Below are 17,758 nucleotides of genomic sequence, written 5' to 3' on the forward strand. Positions count from 1 at the left end.
CAAGGCTCCTTTGCCCACCTCCTCCCACCTCTGCTCCTCCCTGGAGGAAGCCATCAGTTTGCTATGGGTCCTTCCTGACTTTTCTCTACAGGATCAGTTTATAACTCAGACAACATCAGTGGTACTAATTGAGTCACACTTGGCTTTGAACCAAAACGGTATTCATGTCCTTCATATGACTTAAATCTAAATGGATTTTAGCTGATACCAAAAATGAAATCCATCTTCAGAGAATAAATAAGAAAAAGGAAGACTTGCCATCATTGAGAAATTTTTTTTTAAAAAAACTGTCCTTGAAAACTTTCCAAAAACTGACCTACAAACTCTGAAGGTAATTTCAAAACTGTTCTGTGCAACAACAACATCAGTTGAAGGACTCTTTGAGCTCTTGATATTGCTTTAAAAACAAATCTTGGGGGGCTGGCCCGGTGGCGCAGTGGTTAAGTTCGCACGTTCTGCTTCTCAGATGCCCGGGGTTCACTGGTTTGGATCCCGGGTGCAGACATGGCACCACTTGGCAAAAAGCCATGCTGTGGTAGGCATCCCACATATAAAGCAGAGGAAGATGGGCACGGATGTTAGCTCAGGGCCGGTCTTCCTCAACAAAAAGAGGAGGATTGGTGGTGGTTAGCTCAGGGCTGATCTTCCTCAAAAACAAAAAACCCCCAAATCTTGTCTATTAAAAAGGTCTGTCTACTTTTGTTCAGGTAAGAATCTGCTGTGTAGTAGCTATGACCTAGCATTCTTATCCAATTTTTCCAGCAACCTGGCCTCCTGTTTCTCTTACTTGAAGGGAAACATTCTCATTTTGAAGTTGTTAAAATTATCTATTTTCTAATGCTTCAATTAGAAACACCACAGGGTAAAACCTTTTAAATGGTCATTCTGGCAGCTTGACTATATGAATGCCCTCACTCATTTAGAGAGAGAGACAGCATGGCTGATGGTAGGGAACCTGTGCTTGGAGTTTACAGGAGGTGCTGACCTGCCCTTGCATTCCCCTCGACACTTGGAAATGCACTTTCAGCAGCTCCTGAAATAATGGAGAACTGTTATTGGGCAAAGCTGACAACAGAGAGCCCTGGTCTTATGGTGCAGTAAGAATTTGCCTCACCCACAGGAAAGCTGCCCCCTGACATCTTTCATCCTAGTCCCATGCTAAATGAAGCCTGTGCCTCTCTTTAGTCTGAAGTGTCAGAGATGTGCCTATTATAACTGCATCATCGAGCCCTTTAGTTCATTTTTTTTGCACCTTACTGAAAATAGCTCATTTCTATCATTTTAGAAATGCTTTTCTAAACACAGGCTGAAGTAGGGAGAAATGAGAACAGGCAGGTGCATGCAGTCCAGCTCTTCAGTCATGGCGGGAATGAACTGTGTGTGGTAATTACCACACCTCCTTCACTGGACCCCAGGACACAGCCCGTTAGCTTCTCAAGCACCATAAGCTCTGAGTCCAGTGCAGTGGGTTCCTGAGAAGCTTCTCAGAAGTGCCCAGAACTGCCCATTCTCTGGCCATCCTTGCTCCCAAGACCAACAGAGAGGAGCCCACAGCCACCTTTGCCCTCCTGGCCACAGACTCCAACCACAGAGAGATGGGCCCTGCCCCAGGAGATGACTGGACAGCACAGGCCAGGAATAAACATGTCAGACTGGGCATAGGAAACACTGTACTCTGTTGGTGCAGACTCACTTGGCTGAACAACTCATCTTTTAAGAATGCTCTTTACTTCCACAAGGAAGTTCTTTTCCATTTTTCTGGAAACCAGTGGCCCTCTTGGTTTATCTTTGTTTTCACTCTTCTGGTAGAGGCATGAGTGCAGAAAAATATTTCCTCTGAAAAACAATCACCACTGTGTAAACCAACAAATGGCAATGGCACCCTGCCCACTGCTGAAGGTTCCACATAGAGAGATGGGACCACAGCCAAAAGGTGAGCACTAGGCTATCTTAACTAGTGGCTGCTTTGCAGCCCCAGCCTGGGGGGTGCCAGACAGCAATAGAGGCCAGTGTGGCCTGATATGCTCATTTTTCGAGAAAAGATGTAACTTTCAGTTTTTAAGTGAAATCTCCCAATTTTTACAAGTTTGATCAAGTTTTGTCAAAATACTCTTTGGGGCAAACCACATACACTGGCCATACCCCAGGCCAAGTCTACAACTTCTGCAGAGAGGGTCTTTGGGTGTGGACTTCCACCATCCCAGAGCACCTTGGATAAGAAGAACCCAAGTTTCTACACCAACACAGCTGGTGACCACAGTCCGCATCCTCCTTCCCAACAGCTGGGGGACAAAACAAGTGGTCTCCTTCCCCACACCCCCCATGGAGCTGGCGTAGAACAGGCTGCGCTGAGTGCTGGCCTGGCCCTGCTCTGTCTCCCCAGGGAGGCCCAGGCGCTGGTATTTTCACAATGATTTACTCCCTGCAGCAGTTGGTAATAAAGAAATGCCTGATGTGACTCCTTTTGTTAATTTTTTAATTGAAATTGCTGTTTTTATAGGTCAGAATGGCTGAATATCCACAATTTCATATGGTTAAAACTAAGTAAAATGTTCCTGTCCCTCTGCTGTTCCTCAGTAGATGGCCAGCTACTTGGCCTTGCCTATTGGCCACTGCCCACCGTGCTCTGGGCTGTCCCGACAGGTTCAACTAGCCCCGCTGGGCTGGAGTACAGGCTGTCAGAAAAAGTCACTCAGGCCTCCCCCAGTTCTGGCAAGAAAGGCTCCAGTCACTTGTGCAAACATCTCTCATGGCTATGTCCAGAATATTTATGCCCCTTTATTGTTTTCCTATTACTTGGCAGTCTAAGATAAAGAAAAGAAATCTAGACAGTCTCAAAGCTTTGAAATCACATAAACCAGGCTCTAAAACATAAGCCAAGCCTACCTCAGAAAGAACACCTACAGGTTTGTATCAAAAACCCACCCACTGCTGCTTGCCATTATTTACACATTTACTTTTCTTGTATTTTAATTTAAGCCTGGGTTGCTCTTTTTCATTTTCATCCAGAAATGGCTGCTTCCACCAAATTCAAGGCTGTCCCATCCCCTGGGCTCCCTGAGAATGGTGTCTCAGAGGAACTGTAGCGATGAAGGATGACTGGCCTTGGCCAATGCAGACTCCATTCATTCCTCTCTTCGCCAAGAGGGGAGCTGGCGCACAAACTGTGTGCTTTTAACAGGCACTGTTGGAGCCAGCAAGGGCGGAGCCCAGGGGAGAGGGTACTGTGTGAGGAAGAAGGGGCGTGGTGGAATCAGAGGTGCTGGCACTGCCCTCACTGAGGAAGGTACCTTTGATTGCACAAAGCAAACCTTCTGGAATTAGGGCGAGCCCAGCACTTGGTCCAAAGGGGCAACTGGTCCAACCCACCATTTTCCAGAAGAAGACCTTTCCTCAGAACCAGGGAAATTCAGAGCTACTAAGATCCTATCTTATTAACCTCAGTCTTGCATTTCCCTTTAGGTTGAAGTGGAAAGCTCATTAGTGAGGAGAGCGGCAGCTCACACCAGGGTAGTGAAGTTTCCTCAACCAAATCAGAACATCTACATGTTTAGCCTCTTCCTCGAAAACAAAACCTAACTATTTTGTCCTTAATTTTTCCATCTTGACTATCAAGTCTTCCAGTAAAATATATAAAAATAAATTTAACCAAAAATGTTAAGTGCCCAGCCCTTCTCACATCAGTTTAAAATAAATACACCCTTCACTAAAATGCTCATGGAGACCTCACACAGTTCCAGAAGAAATGGGCCAAAAGCTCCCTAGAAGGGAGGCAGGGGATGGTGTCCTAGCACTGCACAAGCTCAGAACCATGAGACACTCACCCACAATGAGGCTAGCAGGGGGCATCCCACACCCACAAGCTGCCAACTAGCTGGGCGCTGCAGCCTCCTGCACTCAGGCCTCCTGGAAAGAGGGGATTTAGATGCTGACAAAGTGAAAGGCACTTCAGAAGCTCTCAGGTGCTCTGACAGACATGAAACCACATGGAAAGCAGCAGCCGCAAATACTCATCCATCTTCACCAGTCACCTTTCCCACAAGGAGCGCAAATTCACAAAACGCCATGAGGAGCCCAGGAGGCCGTCAGTGATGTGCTCTGTGTCAGTAAGAGCAGGGCCTTTCCCATCACACTGAGACTGTCCAGCCATGTGCCTGCCCTTCTAAGCCCCTCAGCAGAGGAGGCTGGTTGGAACAGGTGGCCATCTTGGGATTCTGAGGGAGGGCCACCTGGAAGGGCAACTTGATACTGCCCCATGCTGAATCCTCATGCCCCATTCCAAACCTGTCCTACAGTTTACAGCCACCTGATACACACCCCACTCCACATACACAAACGGCCACTAGAGACCCCCAGCCCTCCCAATAAGATTGAGAAATGCCAATTAGCCTTAGCCAGGTGGGTGCTGCTGATGGTGGGGAGGAAGGTCGGGGAAGACCGTGGCAAGGACACATTGCATTGTTTCTTCATTATCTGGCTCAGTGTCTGGTTCATGTCCAGTGAATGACTGAATGAACAAAGGCAGGCAGAAATCGCTGGGGGAGACTGTTTCCAAGGCAGAGTCCCAGAGCAGGACCCTTTGATCACGGAAGTTTCCTGTGGACCCCCAACTCTTTCCACCATGCTGCTGGGAAGTGTGCTCTTCACCCTGTTGAAGCCTCAGAGCCAGCCAGGAGAGACCCACTTATATTAACAGGGATTCTCTTCTACCAGCAAAGTACCTCTGGGAAGCGTGGCATTCAGCACCTGGCGAGATCAGGAGTTCTCCATTTTGGCAACACTGACATTTGGGGTCAGATATTCTTTGTTGTTGGGCTGTGCACTGCAGATGTTTAGAGCATCCCCTCCCCAAGCTGTGACAATCAAAAACACCTCCCAACATTGTTAAATATCCCCAAGGGAGCAAAATCACCCCTGGCTGGGAACCATGAGTGTAAATAAGATTGCTCTCCCAATACTATATTAAGAGAAGTGGCATTTTTTAAATGGAGTTAGGGAGGAGAAGTAGGTAATTAGGAGACAAGATGCCTGCGGGGGGGTGGGGAGGGTGCACATTCCTGGACAGAGAAGAGGACTGCAAGTGAACGTGTGGCTGCACTCACAGTGTCACCCTGATTTGTATCTGTGTTAGGAGAGAAGTAAGGTTTCTTCCTCACCCTCGCTCTTCCCTCTTTGGACTATAAGCTAGGCGAATAGTCTGGGTCATGAAATGGAGCTACAGTCTGGGCCTGAATTGTCTCTGGTTACTGTGTAAAAATGCATCTTGAGTTTGTAAAATGTTGAACAGAGCCCACTGCTAAGCTGTGCAATATCTATCTACATTCCCATTTTATTGAGGAGAGAAACCCAACCCTTGAGAAGCAACAGCACTCATACTGGGTCACTCCAAGAAAAGGAAAAATAGCATAGTCGTAGCAAAGGAATTAAACCCGATGCTGTGTACAGCCTGCAGCTCTACAACCCTTAGCTCAGAGCTCGGATGGAGCTCTCAGGGGCAGAGCTTTGAAGTGTTTATTAACAAAATTAGGCACAGACAGTGATAAAGATCTCTGCAGACACAATCAGTAGCTATTGATTGTCTTCACTTGCTGTGCTGCGTGTGGCCCTGAAGCAACTTCTGAAAGTCACTTAATTACCTTCTCGATTTCAGGAAAGGGAGGCCCTGCTGCCCAGCAGTCCCTGGAGCAGGGTGGACACAGGCAAACTGCTGCCCCCGGGAGAGGGGCTCCAGAAGAACCCACTTCCAAATGAAACAGGAGACACATTCCCAAGTAAAAACATACTTAAATTTTTGCTTTTCTACCTTTGTAAAATTGTCTTCCTGTTGCACCTCTTTGCTGGCCAGAGCAGGTGTGTGCCCATCCCAATACCTGACTGGGCTAGGGAGATCTCAGTCCAGGGGCCGAGACCCATGGCAGGCACTCAGGCAACAATGGATGGGCACAGAGATAGCAGGAATGGCCACATCTGCACTGAGGAGTGGAGGAAGGAGCCACCTCTCCCACCCGAGGGACTTGGGGGTGGGAGGGGAAGCAGATGGGCTGGGTGAGGACGAGGCTGGCACTGGAAAAGCAGTCTGAGCTGCCCTTGTGCAGCGACTCCAGCATGTTGAGGTGTGGAGCAGAAAGTGTAAGACAGGAACTTGGATAAATTCATGATCAGTACTTTGTGGAAACTTGAGAGCTCCTTGTTGATGATGACAAGGAGCAGGACAGTTTTACATATTTCCCCCAAGGCCGAGGTTCAGCATTTACAGTCCTTGCATGATGGCTGATCCTTCTGTAGTTGTGAAACTGTTGCTGTGACAAGATTTTCTCTCTGTCCTCTCTCTTTAAACTCAGGAGAATTACACGTATTTTGTATTCAGAACCAGAAGATTCGGTTCCTTCCTTCAGGTAACAGAGCTGTCCTTATACAACAGTGGGAAATCTGTAGGCATCAGGACACCAGTGGTCAGTGAGTCTGGACCCAGGGAGTACCGGACTGCCCAGATAACACAGGGCCCACGAGGAAAGCCATGTTAACAGGGCCAGGGGTGTGGTGGGGAGCTCATAGGCCTGACTCAGGGCCCAGGGAGATGAAGGTAGGAGACAGCAGAGGACGAGGGAAAGCAAGAGGGAGAAAAGGGTTTTTTCTCAGGACTGATCCTGGCCTCCCGATGGCATCCTGTCTCCTCTCTGGGTCTAAGGGGTGGCACACAGCAGCCCCATATCTTCCCTCTCCCTCTGCCTCTTATGGACACAGAACACTCAGCAAACCTCAACTTCCCCCATGTCCATGGGGATGGGACAGCAGTGCTAACGGCTCACTGAGCAACTCTGCAGCCCTGATGAAGCATGACCCCATCCTCCTGAGGGGTCCCAGAGGCCTTGGGCCCAGCTGCAACTCCACCATACCTGCCAGGACAGCTGCACCCCTCTACTCATCATGGCCTCTCTAAGGCAGTTTACCAGGCAGCCCTGATCCTGACACATACACTCTGAGTGGCTGAGAATCATGAGGGGATTCTGCCTCCTTTGCGCACTACCAAAGTCAAGAATTTATAATTGCCTAAACTCACCCTTCCCAGGCCTTTTGCTGAAAGCCACCAGAATCACAGACTATAAAACCAGCTCAGAACAGAAAGTTACAGTGGCCCTTGGTCTCCCAGGTACAGATCATAGGACAGTTTAGTTGAATATTAGAGTTTTATTTTCCAGAAAAGGAGGGTGATTCAGGGCAAAAAGTAGCTAGAAACCTTAGAAAATCAACCTGAAGAGCCTTCCTCTTATGTTCTGCTGTTCTGTAAGCCCCCTACACAATCCAACCCCCACAGACACACCTGAGGAGGCCCCAAGCCCCCACCGTCTGCACTGCCCTTCTAGCTCACCCACCCCCACGGCCCTGCTGAACCACCTTGGCATCTTACGGATGGAGGCAGTGACGCACGAGTCTGTTATTGATCACTGGAACACCTACCTCCTGGACCACATTTAAGAACAGGTCTCTTCATAAACAGCGTGGATGGATCTCACAAATATAATGTCGAGTGAAAGAAGCCAGACAGGAAGGAGCACCTGCTGTATGATTCGACTGTTATAGGGTTCAAAAGCAGTTGAAACTAATCTGTGCTGACAGCTGTCTAGGCAGTAGTGACCTTGTAGGGGGCAGGTCTGGAAGTGGGGCCTGAGTGGATTTCTCGGGGCTGGTCAAGTCTCTTTCTTGACTAGGTACTGGTTACACAGGTGTGTTCAGTTTGTGAGAATTCACAGCTGAACACTCAGGGCGAATGCACTTTTCCATAAGTTTATTAACCTTCAGTAGAGAGTTTTCAATACCTCTGAACCACAGTGGGCTAACGCGAGAGGCTGTTCTGCTTTGTGGCCCTCACTGGCACCCGGCCTCACTTTTGGAACCTGATACAGAGGCCTAGGCAGTACCCCAGGGGCCTAGGCCCACACTTACCGGCTGCAGCCCGTCCTCCTGCCTCCGACTCTGACTCGGGCGGTTGATGAAGGACCGTGTGGAGACTTTGTAGTGATTCAGCAGGCAAACGATGACCACGACCATCACTGTGACCACCACGACGATGATGATGATCTGGGCGAACTCCAGCTCCGCTGTGAAGGGAGAGGAAAGCGCTGCTAGCCACATGCCCCTTTGTGCCATTACCCAGTTCTCCAGACACCCACCTTCTTGAGGCACTCTGATCATTCCAACCATCAGGCACTGAAGGCCTCTTGCACAAATCCGGTCCTCATAAGGACCTCATGAGAGAGAAAATATTTTCCCCCAGATCTGCTGCCCAAGGTCCCTGCCAGACTTTGACATTCTAATAGCATTTGAAGAAAGGGAGACCCAGGCATGGGGGCCTTCCCACAGACCTCTCTGTTCAGCCTAACCTTGGTGCTCAGACAAACTCTGTCTTTGCAATTTTTTAATGAGAAAGGCCTTAGGAAAATATATTCTGTTGGCCCTACAAGACCTCTAGAGGTGCTGTGCCATGAGTGACCCCATTTCACACATGGAACTCAAAGTCAAGCCCAGTGTGCATGCCATGGCCACCTCATGGGCTAGCCCTCCTCAAGGGGCAGCCAGGCCCTCGAGTGCTGTCTCTTGGAATATGAAAAGCTCAGTGCTCTCCATTATCTAAACTCCGTTCTTACCAGATAACACCCTCCATACCCCCACCTCCAGGGGACTTAAGAAAGTCTCTCAAAACTGAAGTTGTTTCTCCTAGTGTAATCTCTCCAGGAAAGTTAAAGCCATCTTTATGGTTAAGTCAAGATTCCCAAAGCACATCCGCACAGGATCTACAGAGTACACTGAAGGGAAAATAGGTTTGTTGATAAAAAGCTCCAACCTCCCTTCCTCAAAGGCTTTGACTTTATAAGTAATTTAGGGAAAACATCTCCACTGTCTCCAAGCCTGCAGGCTGGAGACCCATAAAACCATATTTTATGAGCAGTCAGGTCACCACTGGGTTTCTGACACTGCCATTACAAAAGATTTCCTGGGTACCATTACTACACACTTCACACACGAGTACAGTGCCATGGAGCTACTTCTAGAACAATAGCACGTTGAGTTGGCAATTAGAGGTAGGGAATTCAAGCCCTTCAGTTTTGCAGGGAGGAAGCTGAGGCTCAATGCTCAAGGTCAGCCCTAGAACCCAGACTTTCTGCTTTCTGGCTTCTAGCTCAAGGCTCTGCTGAGGGTTGCTCACCTGTTTTCCTCTGAGTCTCCCCACACACTGAAAAGAAATGATTGTCTGTGCAGGGGAATCAATTTAAAGAGCAAGAGGCTCTGGGAGGAAGTGAGGAAGACACTGTACAACTTTGTTGTGAGGTAGGGAAGTATGGAGTATAATGAAGGACAAGAGAAAGAGGGAAGAGCCCTGTCAATTGTGGTACCACCTCGAACTTGCAACACACACACAGGCACACATGGACATGTGCATGCATACAAACACGTGCATGGATATATACACAAGAGCATGATGCATTCATGTACACATATACACACATGTATGGATACACACACAAGGCATGTATACAAACACAGGCATGGACACATACACACATACATGTGCACGCATGCACACACACACACTCTCAAGAGTATCCTCATTCTCAGGAAGATGCAGGAAAAGACTGGGTAGAATCTTTCCCCAAATATCTACAGGTGAGTGTTCCTGCTATCCACATCTTGGGAACAGAGAAGCAGGGCTGGGAAGGGGGTAAATAGAGGGTCTTCCTGGATTCCATCATGTCCTGTCCTGTGGCACTGCCCTCCTCCCAACACACACCTGAAGGACAAAGATTTACAAACATGCCTGCTGCACTGGGCTGGACTGTGCTTGTCACTGGGCCTGTCGGGGGCCTAGCCCGGAGATTTACCTTGGAGAACGGTGAGCTGAGTTTGAGAGAAGTGAACTGCTGAGCCCCATGTGGTGAGCCGCTGGGGCCAGGTAGGTCTTCCAGGCGCACCCCCACCTGGCAGTAAAAGGGCCGATCCCAGTGGGCACGGCTGACTAAAGAGGCTTAGGAGACAGTGCCCCCATGCAGCTCTGGAGGCTGGTGGTCAGCAAGGCCCAGGTGCTGGGCTCCCCACCCCACTGCACCCTGCGTAGCTGTCATTGTGCTGGATACCCCCCGAGACCTAATGGCTGATCAGCAGGGCTTGCAGGGGGCCTGGGTGCCCAGTTCAGCCCCAGGAGAACGTCTGAGCATCCACCTCCTGTGGGAAGGAAGCCACCAAATTTACGTACACTTAAAGGCCTCCCAGGGACTATCAGAAATCTTCATGGTGAGAACCTCCTGGAAAAGACTGAAATCGCTCCCAGTCAGCGAGGGCACAGACTGAGACCTTTGCAATTGGAGTACAGATATAAATGCGACCTCATTTATCCCCACAGGTGGTGGAATATGTGACATGTTAACCCAAAAAACTGTTTGCATGTCCAGGACACCCTGTGTCTTTTGGTGCCCATGTAACATGGCACCCATGTGAAGCCACCCTGGCCATGTGGCTGGATCTCTTGCTTTATCACTTATGACATGAGATGTGACTGTGTTTTTTCAGTCTGTCTCTCACACAAAACTATGATCAGGAACCTATTTTTATTTACTTTGTATTCTCGGTGTCAGGCATGGGGTGGTGCCTGGCATGTAGTTAAGCGGCTTCATCAGTAAGAGTCATCAATGAATGACTCTGGAGTACACACACTACAGCCAAGAGAGGGTTTTGGGGTGCATGGCTCCAGGCGCGTTCTGCCCACCTGCACAGGTGTGCTCCCTGTGAGGACAGCTACTGCTGACGGGACTGAGGCCTACATTGGCTGCAAAGCACAAGGAGTGCATCTCGAGGAACTGTGAGAATGTGCAGAGGGGCAAGCCACCAACCCAAGGACCATCACCACAGTGACGAGCAGATAAGGAGGCAGGGAGTTAATTCTGCTTAGGTCAAAGGCAGCTAATGTAGCATGAAGATTGAATCCAAAATAATGCCTTGTTTTACCAACGCTTATTTTGATTTTGTGGATGAATAGCACAGTGTTCATAAATTGCCTTTCAGGTTAAATCATGTCCTGGAATTAACAAATATTTTTCTCAAGAAAACTTAATTGCTTCATGGACATGGAAAGAGAGGAAAGCGATGACTACAGTGAGGGGTCTTCCACAAAGTCTTCATGGGTTAATTCCTTACTTGGAGGATATCTTTCTACATCATCTTTTCTTGAATATGGAAAGTTATACAGATAAACATTGGTAGCAGTCAAATTATATTTTCATAATTCTATGGACATTTTCGAGTATATTTGTTTTTTATTTGAAAAGGATTTTTATTATAAAAATAATGAAGACTTCTTTAAACAATATAGAAGGAAATGGCGTACAATGTAAAAGTTCCCCTTCACAGGCCTGCAGCACTCTCTGACCCCCCGCTCAACCCCACGCCATCCTAGGGAGGAGCACAGTTCACCCATTGTATGTATCTGTGCATTTGCCTATTGAATAAGGGCTTTCTTCTTTTTAATGAATGGAATCATTGTACAAATACATTGTTCTGCTTTTTTTCACTTAATACATCACAGACATCTTTAAACAAGAAGATACACAAACTAACTTTATGGTGGCTATCTATTCCAGAAGACAGATACACTAGAACTTACATTCTCTAAGTGATGGATGTTTAGGGTGGTATTTTATGTTTTGTTTTGTTTTGTTTTTTCTTTTTTCTGTTATGTGTGTGCATGTGTATGATGTGTGCAAGTATGAGTGTGTGGGCTGACCCACATTTGTAAGTACCTCTATAGGAAAGATCCCTAAAATTGAAATTTCTGGGCAACGATATATATCCTTTTAAATGTTGATGGCTACTGAAAATCTGCCTTATGAAAGAGCCTTTCCAAGGAGAGGGCGTGCCCCCACACTCTCATCAACCCTGGGCACTCATGCTTTTCATCTGTACTAATCTGACAAGTGAAAATATAAAGCTTGTTTTATTTTGTATTTCTCCAATTACTAGCAATTTTAGATCTTTCCCTATGGTTACTGGTAATTGGTAATTTTCATAATCATATTAGTTCATATTAATTTATTTGTAGTTTTCTCACTTCTTTCTTATTTATTTGTAAGTAGTTTTTACATATTACGGATACAAATATTTGTCTCTTACATGTGCTGCAAATATTTTCTCCTAGTCTGTCACTTCTTTAAACTTTGCTGTGAGTTTCTCTGTAGAAGATATACATTTTTATGTCATCAAATAGTGTCCATCACTTTCCCTTATGGTTTCTAAGATTCCTGTTTGATTAGGAAGGTCTTCTCGAATATTCTAAAAATATTTCTTCTAAGGTTTTGTAGTTTGTATTTTTAGGTTGAGATCTTAATTTGCTCTGGATTTTATTTCTTTTGGTCCGAGATAGCACATAGAACATTTTGTATTGTCTGAAAGTCATGAATCTTCTGATGTCATATCATATTAAAAGTTCATCACAAGCAAAGGTAAGAAAGATCTAAGTTGTGGGGAACAATGTACAGAATCACCATCATCTTTGTTTTAAAGGGGACTACTTGCTCTTAGGCTGTGCTTCACCAGCTTTCTTGTCAACGTGCCATGTATACTGGGCCCTGCTGCGCCCCTGTGCACCTGAAAGGACCCCCTCTCCCCCTCAGGTGTGCAAACTTGCTGTGCTTCCTCCCTTGGCTCCACCTTCCTGGGCTGCTTAGACAGCAACTCTCAAGTGCTTTGGTCTCAGGACCCTTCTATACTCTTAAAAGCTACTGATTATTAAAACTGAAAATTTTAAATATGTATTCACTAAAAAATAAACTCATTACATGTTAACATATGTAACACAATAAAAATAATTGTATTCTTCAAAATAAAAAAATTCTAATGTTAAGAGTAAGAGTGGCACTGCTTTACACCGGCATATCTCTTTACTATGTGTCTTAATAGAAGACAGCTGGATTCCCCTCTCTGCTTCACCTTCAATCTGTTGCGACATGTTGCTTTGGCTGAGGTATACGAAGGAGATCTGGCCTCAGTGAGCACCTGGGAGGGTCTCAGAGATCTTCAGGCTGCACTTGGAGAACTGGTGGTCTAGACTTACTGACCGCAGATGCTCTAGTAGAAACGGTAACAGCCTAGGTATCTTGCAGGCACTACTGATGCCAGGATTTGAGATGTAGTCAGCAGCTCCTGGGTCATTGTCCTGAGTTTTCACACGTGAGTACGGCCACAGCAGGTATGTCTATGGCACACAGGACACACAGCGACCCAGGGGGTTCACGGGCATTTGAGTAGCATGGAACTCATGATGGGCAGCGCCAGGGCACTGCCTGGCATGAACCGGGTCCCCAGGGCACCACTGACTGAGGCAAGCAGCTCAGCGGTGAAGCCCGACTGGCCACCTTGGATGACAGAAGCCCAGTCAGAGCCTGAGCTACGACATCCGTCCGGCAAGCATGAGAGGCAGCTCCTCCCGCAGGGACTGGCCCACAGGAGCGAGAGCAAGCACGGCAGCAGCAATTCGGCCCCTGGCTGCCCATCAGGGTCGCCTGCGGCAGCTCCTTGGAGGCCCTTGAGGCTCCAACATCAGGGCCTCACAAGATGCAGCAGGGTCCTCGGGTGTGGAGTGCACGCAGAGCCTCGCAGCCCCCAGTGCAGCATGCAGCAGGGTCCTCGGGTGTGGAGTGCACGCAGAGCCTCGCAGCCCCCAGTGCAACATGCAGGAGGGTCCTCGGGTGTGGAGTGCACGCAGAGCCTCGCGGCCCCCAGTGCAGCATGCAGCAGGCCTTCGCTTCGAAATCGGGCAGAATCAGTCAATGAAAACAGACTGCTTTCTTGAACACTAACAAACAGAACATAAGGTTTTAACTCTCTTTGGGGCTACAAATACTTCCCCAAGAGGGGTCCAAAGAATTCTCAGAGTGAAAACTGGAATACACAGAGAGAGGGTTCTTGGGGACAAGCGTAATGACTTCCAGACCCCTGAGTCCTGTGCTACTGATAACCTTTCCCTTCAAGATCCCCTTCAAGCTCAGGACGGAGTATGCGAGCATCCCCCCACACCACATCTGTCCTCCCACACCCTCTTTCACTTTAAACAGGACAATTCTACTTAAAAAGGCATTGGAGGGGCTGGCCCCGTGGCCGAGTGGTTAAGTTCGCGCGCTCCGCTGCAGGCGGCCCAGTGTTTCGTCGGTTCGAATCCTGGGCGCAGACATGGTACTGCTCATCAAACCACGCTGAGGCAGCGTCCCACATGCCACAACTGGAAGGACCCACAACGAAGAATATACAACTATGTACTGGGGGGCTTTGGGGAGAAAAAGGGAAAATAAAATCTTTAAAAAAAAAAAAAAAAAGGCATTGGAAAAGGCAAATAAGTAAAGACCATACCACCAGCAGGATATCTGCAGCCGGGATGGTAGGTGGGAAAGGGGCTGGAGTCCCCCAAATCTAGCCACCCGCCCCTCCCCTTCCTCTATCTCCATACACTTTGTAATAACTGTGACAGGTGATTCCTGTCCCTTCATTTGCCATTCCTGAACCCCCTCCTAAAGCCCCCCACACCTTCATGGAGACTGCTCAGAGACCATCAGGGCCCCCAAAGTGTTTGCCAGCCTCTGGATGTGGCTCTGTTGCCAAGGGACTGATTTTACACCTTCTTAAGAAAACAACTTTCACAGGGCAAGTAAAAGAAACTTCACATTAAAAAAAAAAGCAAAAAACCCTTGCATTCCCACTTCTGAAAGTGAGTACCATACAAAATTCAGCACACCTGTTCAGTTTCAAGGTTTCTGCACTCCTGATCTCAACCACAGATGTTTTCAGGGCTTCTGGGGACCTCATCCAGCAATTCCCTGGACTGTGCAGTCAGGGTTCAGGCAGGCCGAGTGCTCTCCACTTCTGGCTGAAACCACCATCCCTTCAAGGCAGCAGTTCCTGACCATGTTTCCCCACACAAGCACGCACACATACATACCCTCCCGCCTTACACTTTGCTCATTTCTCTTCAATGTGCTCCAAGCTTGGGAGGCCCAGGGTGCAATGGCTGTGCACAAGGCAGCAGAAGATATTGTGAGGCCGTTACCCATCCCACAGGGAATTCAATAGGCCCTGAAGGGGCATATTCATCAGACAGACTCAGGCACGCTACTGCTTCCTGAGAACCAAGGTGGCACCCAACCCTCTGCCCAGGAGCAGCAGTCTGCCCAAAAAAGTGAGGCACACACCAGCTGAGACCTGGCACTGCACTGGGGCCTCGCTGCCTCTCCCTCCCCCTGGTCTGCCCACATCTGGCCCTACAAGATGTCTGTTTTCCTGTGGTAGGGGAGAGGAAATGTGCAATGGTGCATAAAACTTGGGGTACACAGAAAAGAAAAATGCTTGTGGTTTTGGTTTTGGGGGATGGGGTGGGAAGAAGAGGCTGAGAAGAGAATGAATTCTGGAAGAACTACTAAAAGTTTTTTTTAAAAAGCCTGCAGGAATAATAAAGTTCTGAGAAAATAATAGGATACTTTAAGGCTTCCAAAATTTCATGTTCTCAATATGGATTCTGAACACAGCCCACTGGTCAGTTTTCCTTGATTCCAACAGCTACTGACGTCAACAGAAGAATGCCAAAAAGCAGGCCCTTCAGGGAAAGAATTTTAGGCAAAAGTCAAATTTTCACACTCTCCCTCCCTTTCATGGGGCTGCAGTTCAGGATGTTATAATAGATGAGTCATTGCAATCCCAACACCAGAAATTTTATAATAAATCTAGTCTAAAATTTACAGGAAGGCATCATAGAAGTTTATTACTGTAAAACAGTAAAAGAGATGGCAGTGATGATGGTATCTATTTTTATAGAAATGTCTCCAAGAAATTCCAGGCTGCACAGTGGAGAATTACAGGAACAGAAGAAATTGTGTGAGGTCTGTTGGTCTAGTCCTGGTTCAATGAAGAGCTTAACTGACTCATATTAGAGGCATGAGCGTCTGTACTATTTTTAAAGAACTCTGGGGAAGTGTGGTTCTACCACCTTAGGTTCCTAATATAACACTCATTTCTATTTGTGGGATGGTTAACACCATCTTCTATTTGGTCTTTCCTCCATTAATATATCATCCTTCACATAAGTCCTACTTTCTAGATGTCTAGTTGTTTTTAAGCCCCAGATGTGTAATTTATGCTCTCACAGAACATATAATGGGGGAGGTGGGGCAAAGTCTGGGCCCCTCATTAGCCCTCTCCTTTCACCAGGCCAAGTAAGCACCTTGGCAGCATTCAGAAAAGTTGTCATGCAGAATACTACGACATAACTGAAAGGGCTTCATGCTGTCCACAAATCCTTGCACAATACCCTGAATGGTTCCTCTCCCACCCTAACCAACAGCAGCACCTCTACCTCACTCGCCCAACTGCTGGAATCTACTGGGAACACTGAGACCAAGGCTAGCTGCCACTGAGGCTTACCCTGCAGGCAGCTCCTCTCTCCCAGGGAGCTCACCTAGGTCCCCACTATGGCTCAGGCACAGTGAATGTGTGCCTGCATTTCCTTCCTCTCTGTCATCCTGGGCAGAGATGGGTGTGGTGAGAAGATGACAGCCTTGGGGGTGTTTTAGTCTTTATTTATGGCTCCGTGACACTTTTAAAGTGCTGAATGTTCCTAAAGGCTGGAAAATTCTTTCCCAAATCCTACAGAGACGGGGTGGTAGGGGCAGGAAGATGGGTGGGGGCAGGACTGGAATCTACACAGACTATAATTGCCTCAAGTTTGTGACCTGTTAGTATAAAAATACTCTTGGAGACTCTAATGGCTGAATGAAAATTCACACTCATTAAACACCACGGTCAAGGGGAGAAAATTCAGCCTGTGTTATAACTTCAAAATTTGAAGTTCAGAAGGCAAAACAGTAAGAGCTGTCATCATAATGATTATATATATTTTGAATTTACTTTTCCTTGGGGTGGGTTTGCTGCTCCATTCTATCCCACAAAAGTAGAACAAGAGAACAGGAAAAGAGTCACCCCACAGAAACACCCAGATTTGGTGTTACCTCCCAGCTTTATCTTCCTTTAGAAGCTCTTTCATAACCCCTTGATGACGGGCTCACTACCCTTGGAAGGCTCCCTTGTGTGCATTCGAACCCTGTCTCAGCACTTATCACTGTCCTGTTAATGCCCATTTTCTGGTCTTCTTCCTCCAGGGAGTGAGCCTGGGAGAGTATCTTGTTCTTCTGTAGCATCTTCAGCAGGTAGCATGTGCCTGGCACAAAGTCAGAGTTCACTCTAGATAAACTGATGAAGAAATCCCTAGGAGGAAAGGGCTCTAATTGCCTAATCTGCTTTGAACAGTGTCTAGCACAGAACCATATTCCACCAAACACTAATGACTTCAGTGGTGCTGAAGTTTTGCTAAAGATGTTCATATTCTGTAACAACTATTCAACGATTACTATTCTAGGCAGGGAAAACTGTCACTGGAAAAAGAGCCTCATGGTTGCTATAAGTTACCTGTTTACAGAATCCTATTTATATTCATGTATTTACGGTATATAAAACATTTTGCAAGATAATAAAAGTGGGAGATGATACCTATGATCTGTGGGATTAGAGATAGTAGCAGAGTGCAGTCAAATGGCACAGGGCCCTCTGAGGATAAGGTGTGGCCAGGGCACATGTGCCTGACTGCAGTTAAAGGACATGTGCCTTCGATGGCATTGGCAGGCAGGTAGCAGTCAGTGACAATTAGATTGGTTATGGAATCCCTAGAATGCAG

General features: G+C 47.3%; 1 protein-coding gene across 50 annotated transcripts in view; it reads right to left on the reverse strand.

The window, feature by feature from the left end:
- LDLRAD4 (low density lipoprotein receptor class A domain containing 4) overlaps window positions 1-17,758 on the reverse strand; it is a 427,148-nt gene that overhangs the window by 19,265 nt on the left and 390,125 nt on the right. For all 50 annotated transcript variants that reach the window (XM_070629545.1, XM_070629537.1, XM_070629521.1 and 47 more), the window contains one exon: window positions 7,945-8,099. In XM_070629545.1, the coding sequence (XP_070485646.1) occupies window positions 7,945-8,049 (105 nt within the window). In that variant the 5' untranslated portion in view covers window positions 8,050-8,099. The remainder of the gene's footprint in view (window positions 1-7,944; window positions 8,100-17,758) is intronic.

This window comes from Equus przewalskii, chromosome 7, assembly GCF_037783145.1.
Source record: "Equus przewalskii isolate Varuska chromosome 7, EquPr2, whole genome shotgun sequence".
Classification (NCBI taxonomy): Eukaryota; Metazoa; Chordata; class Mammalia; order Perissodactyla; family Equidae; genus Equus; species Equus przewalskii.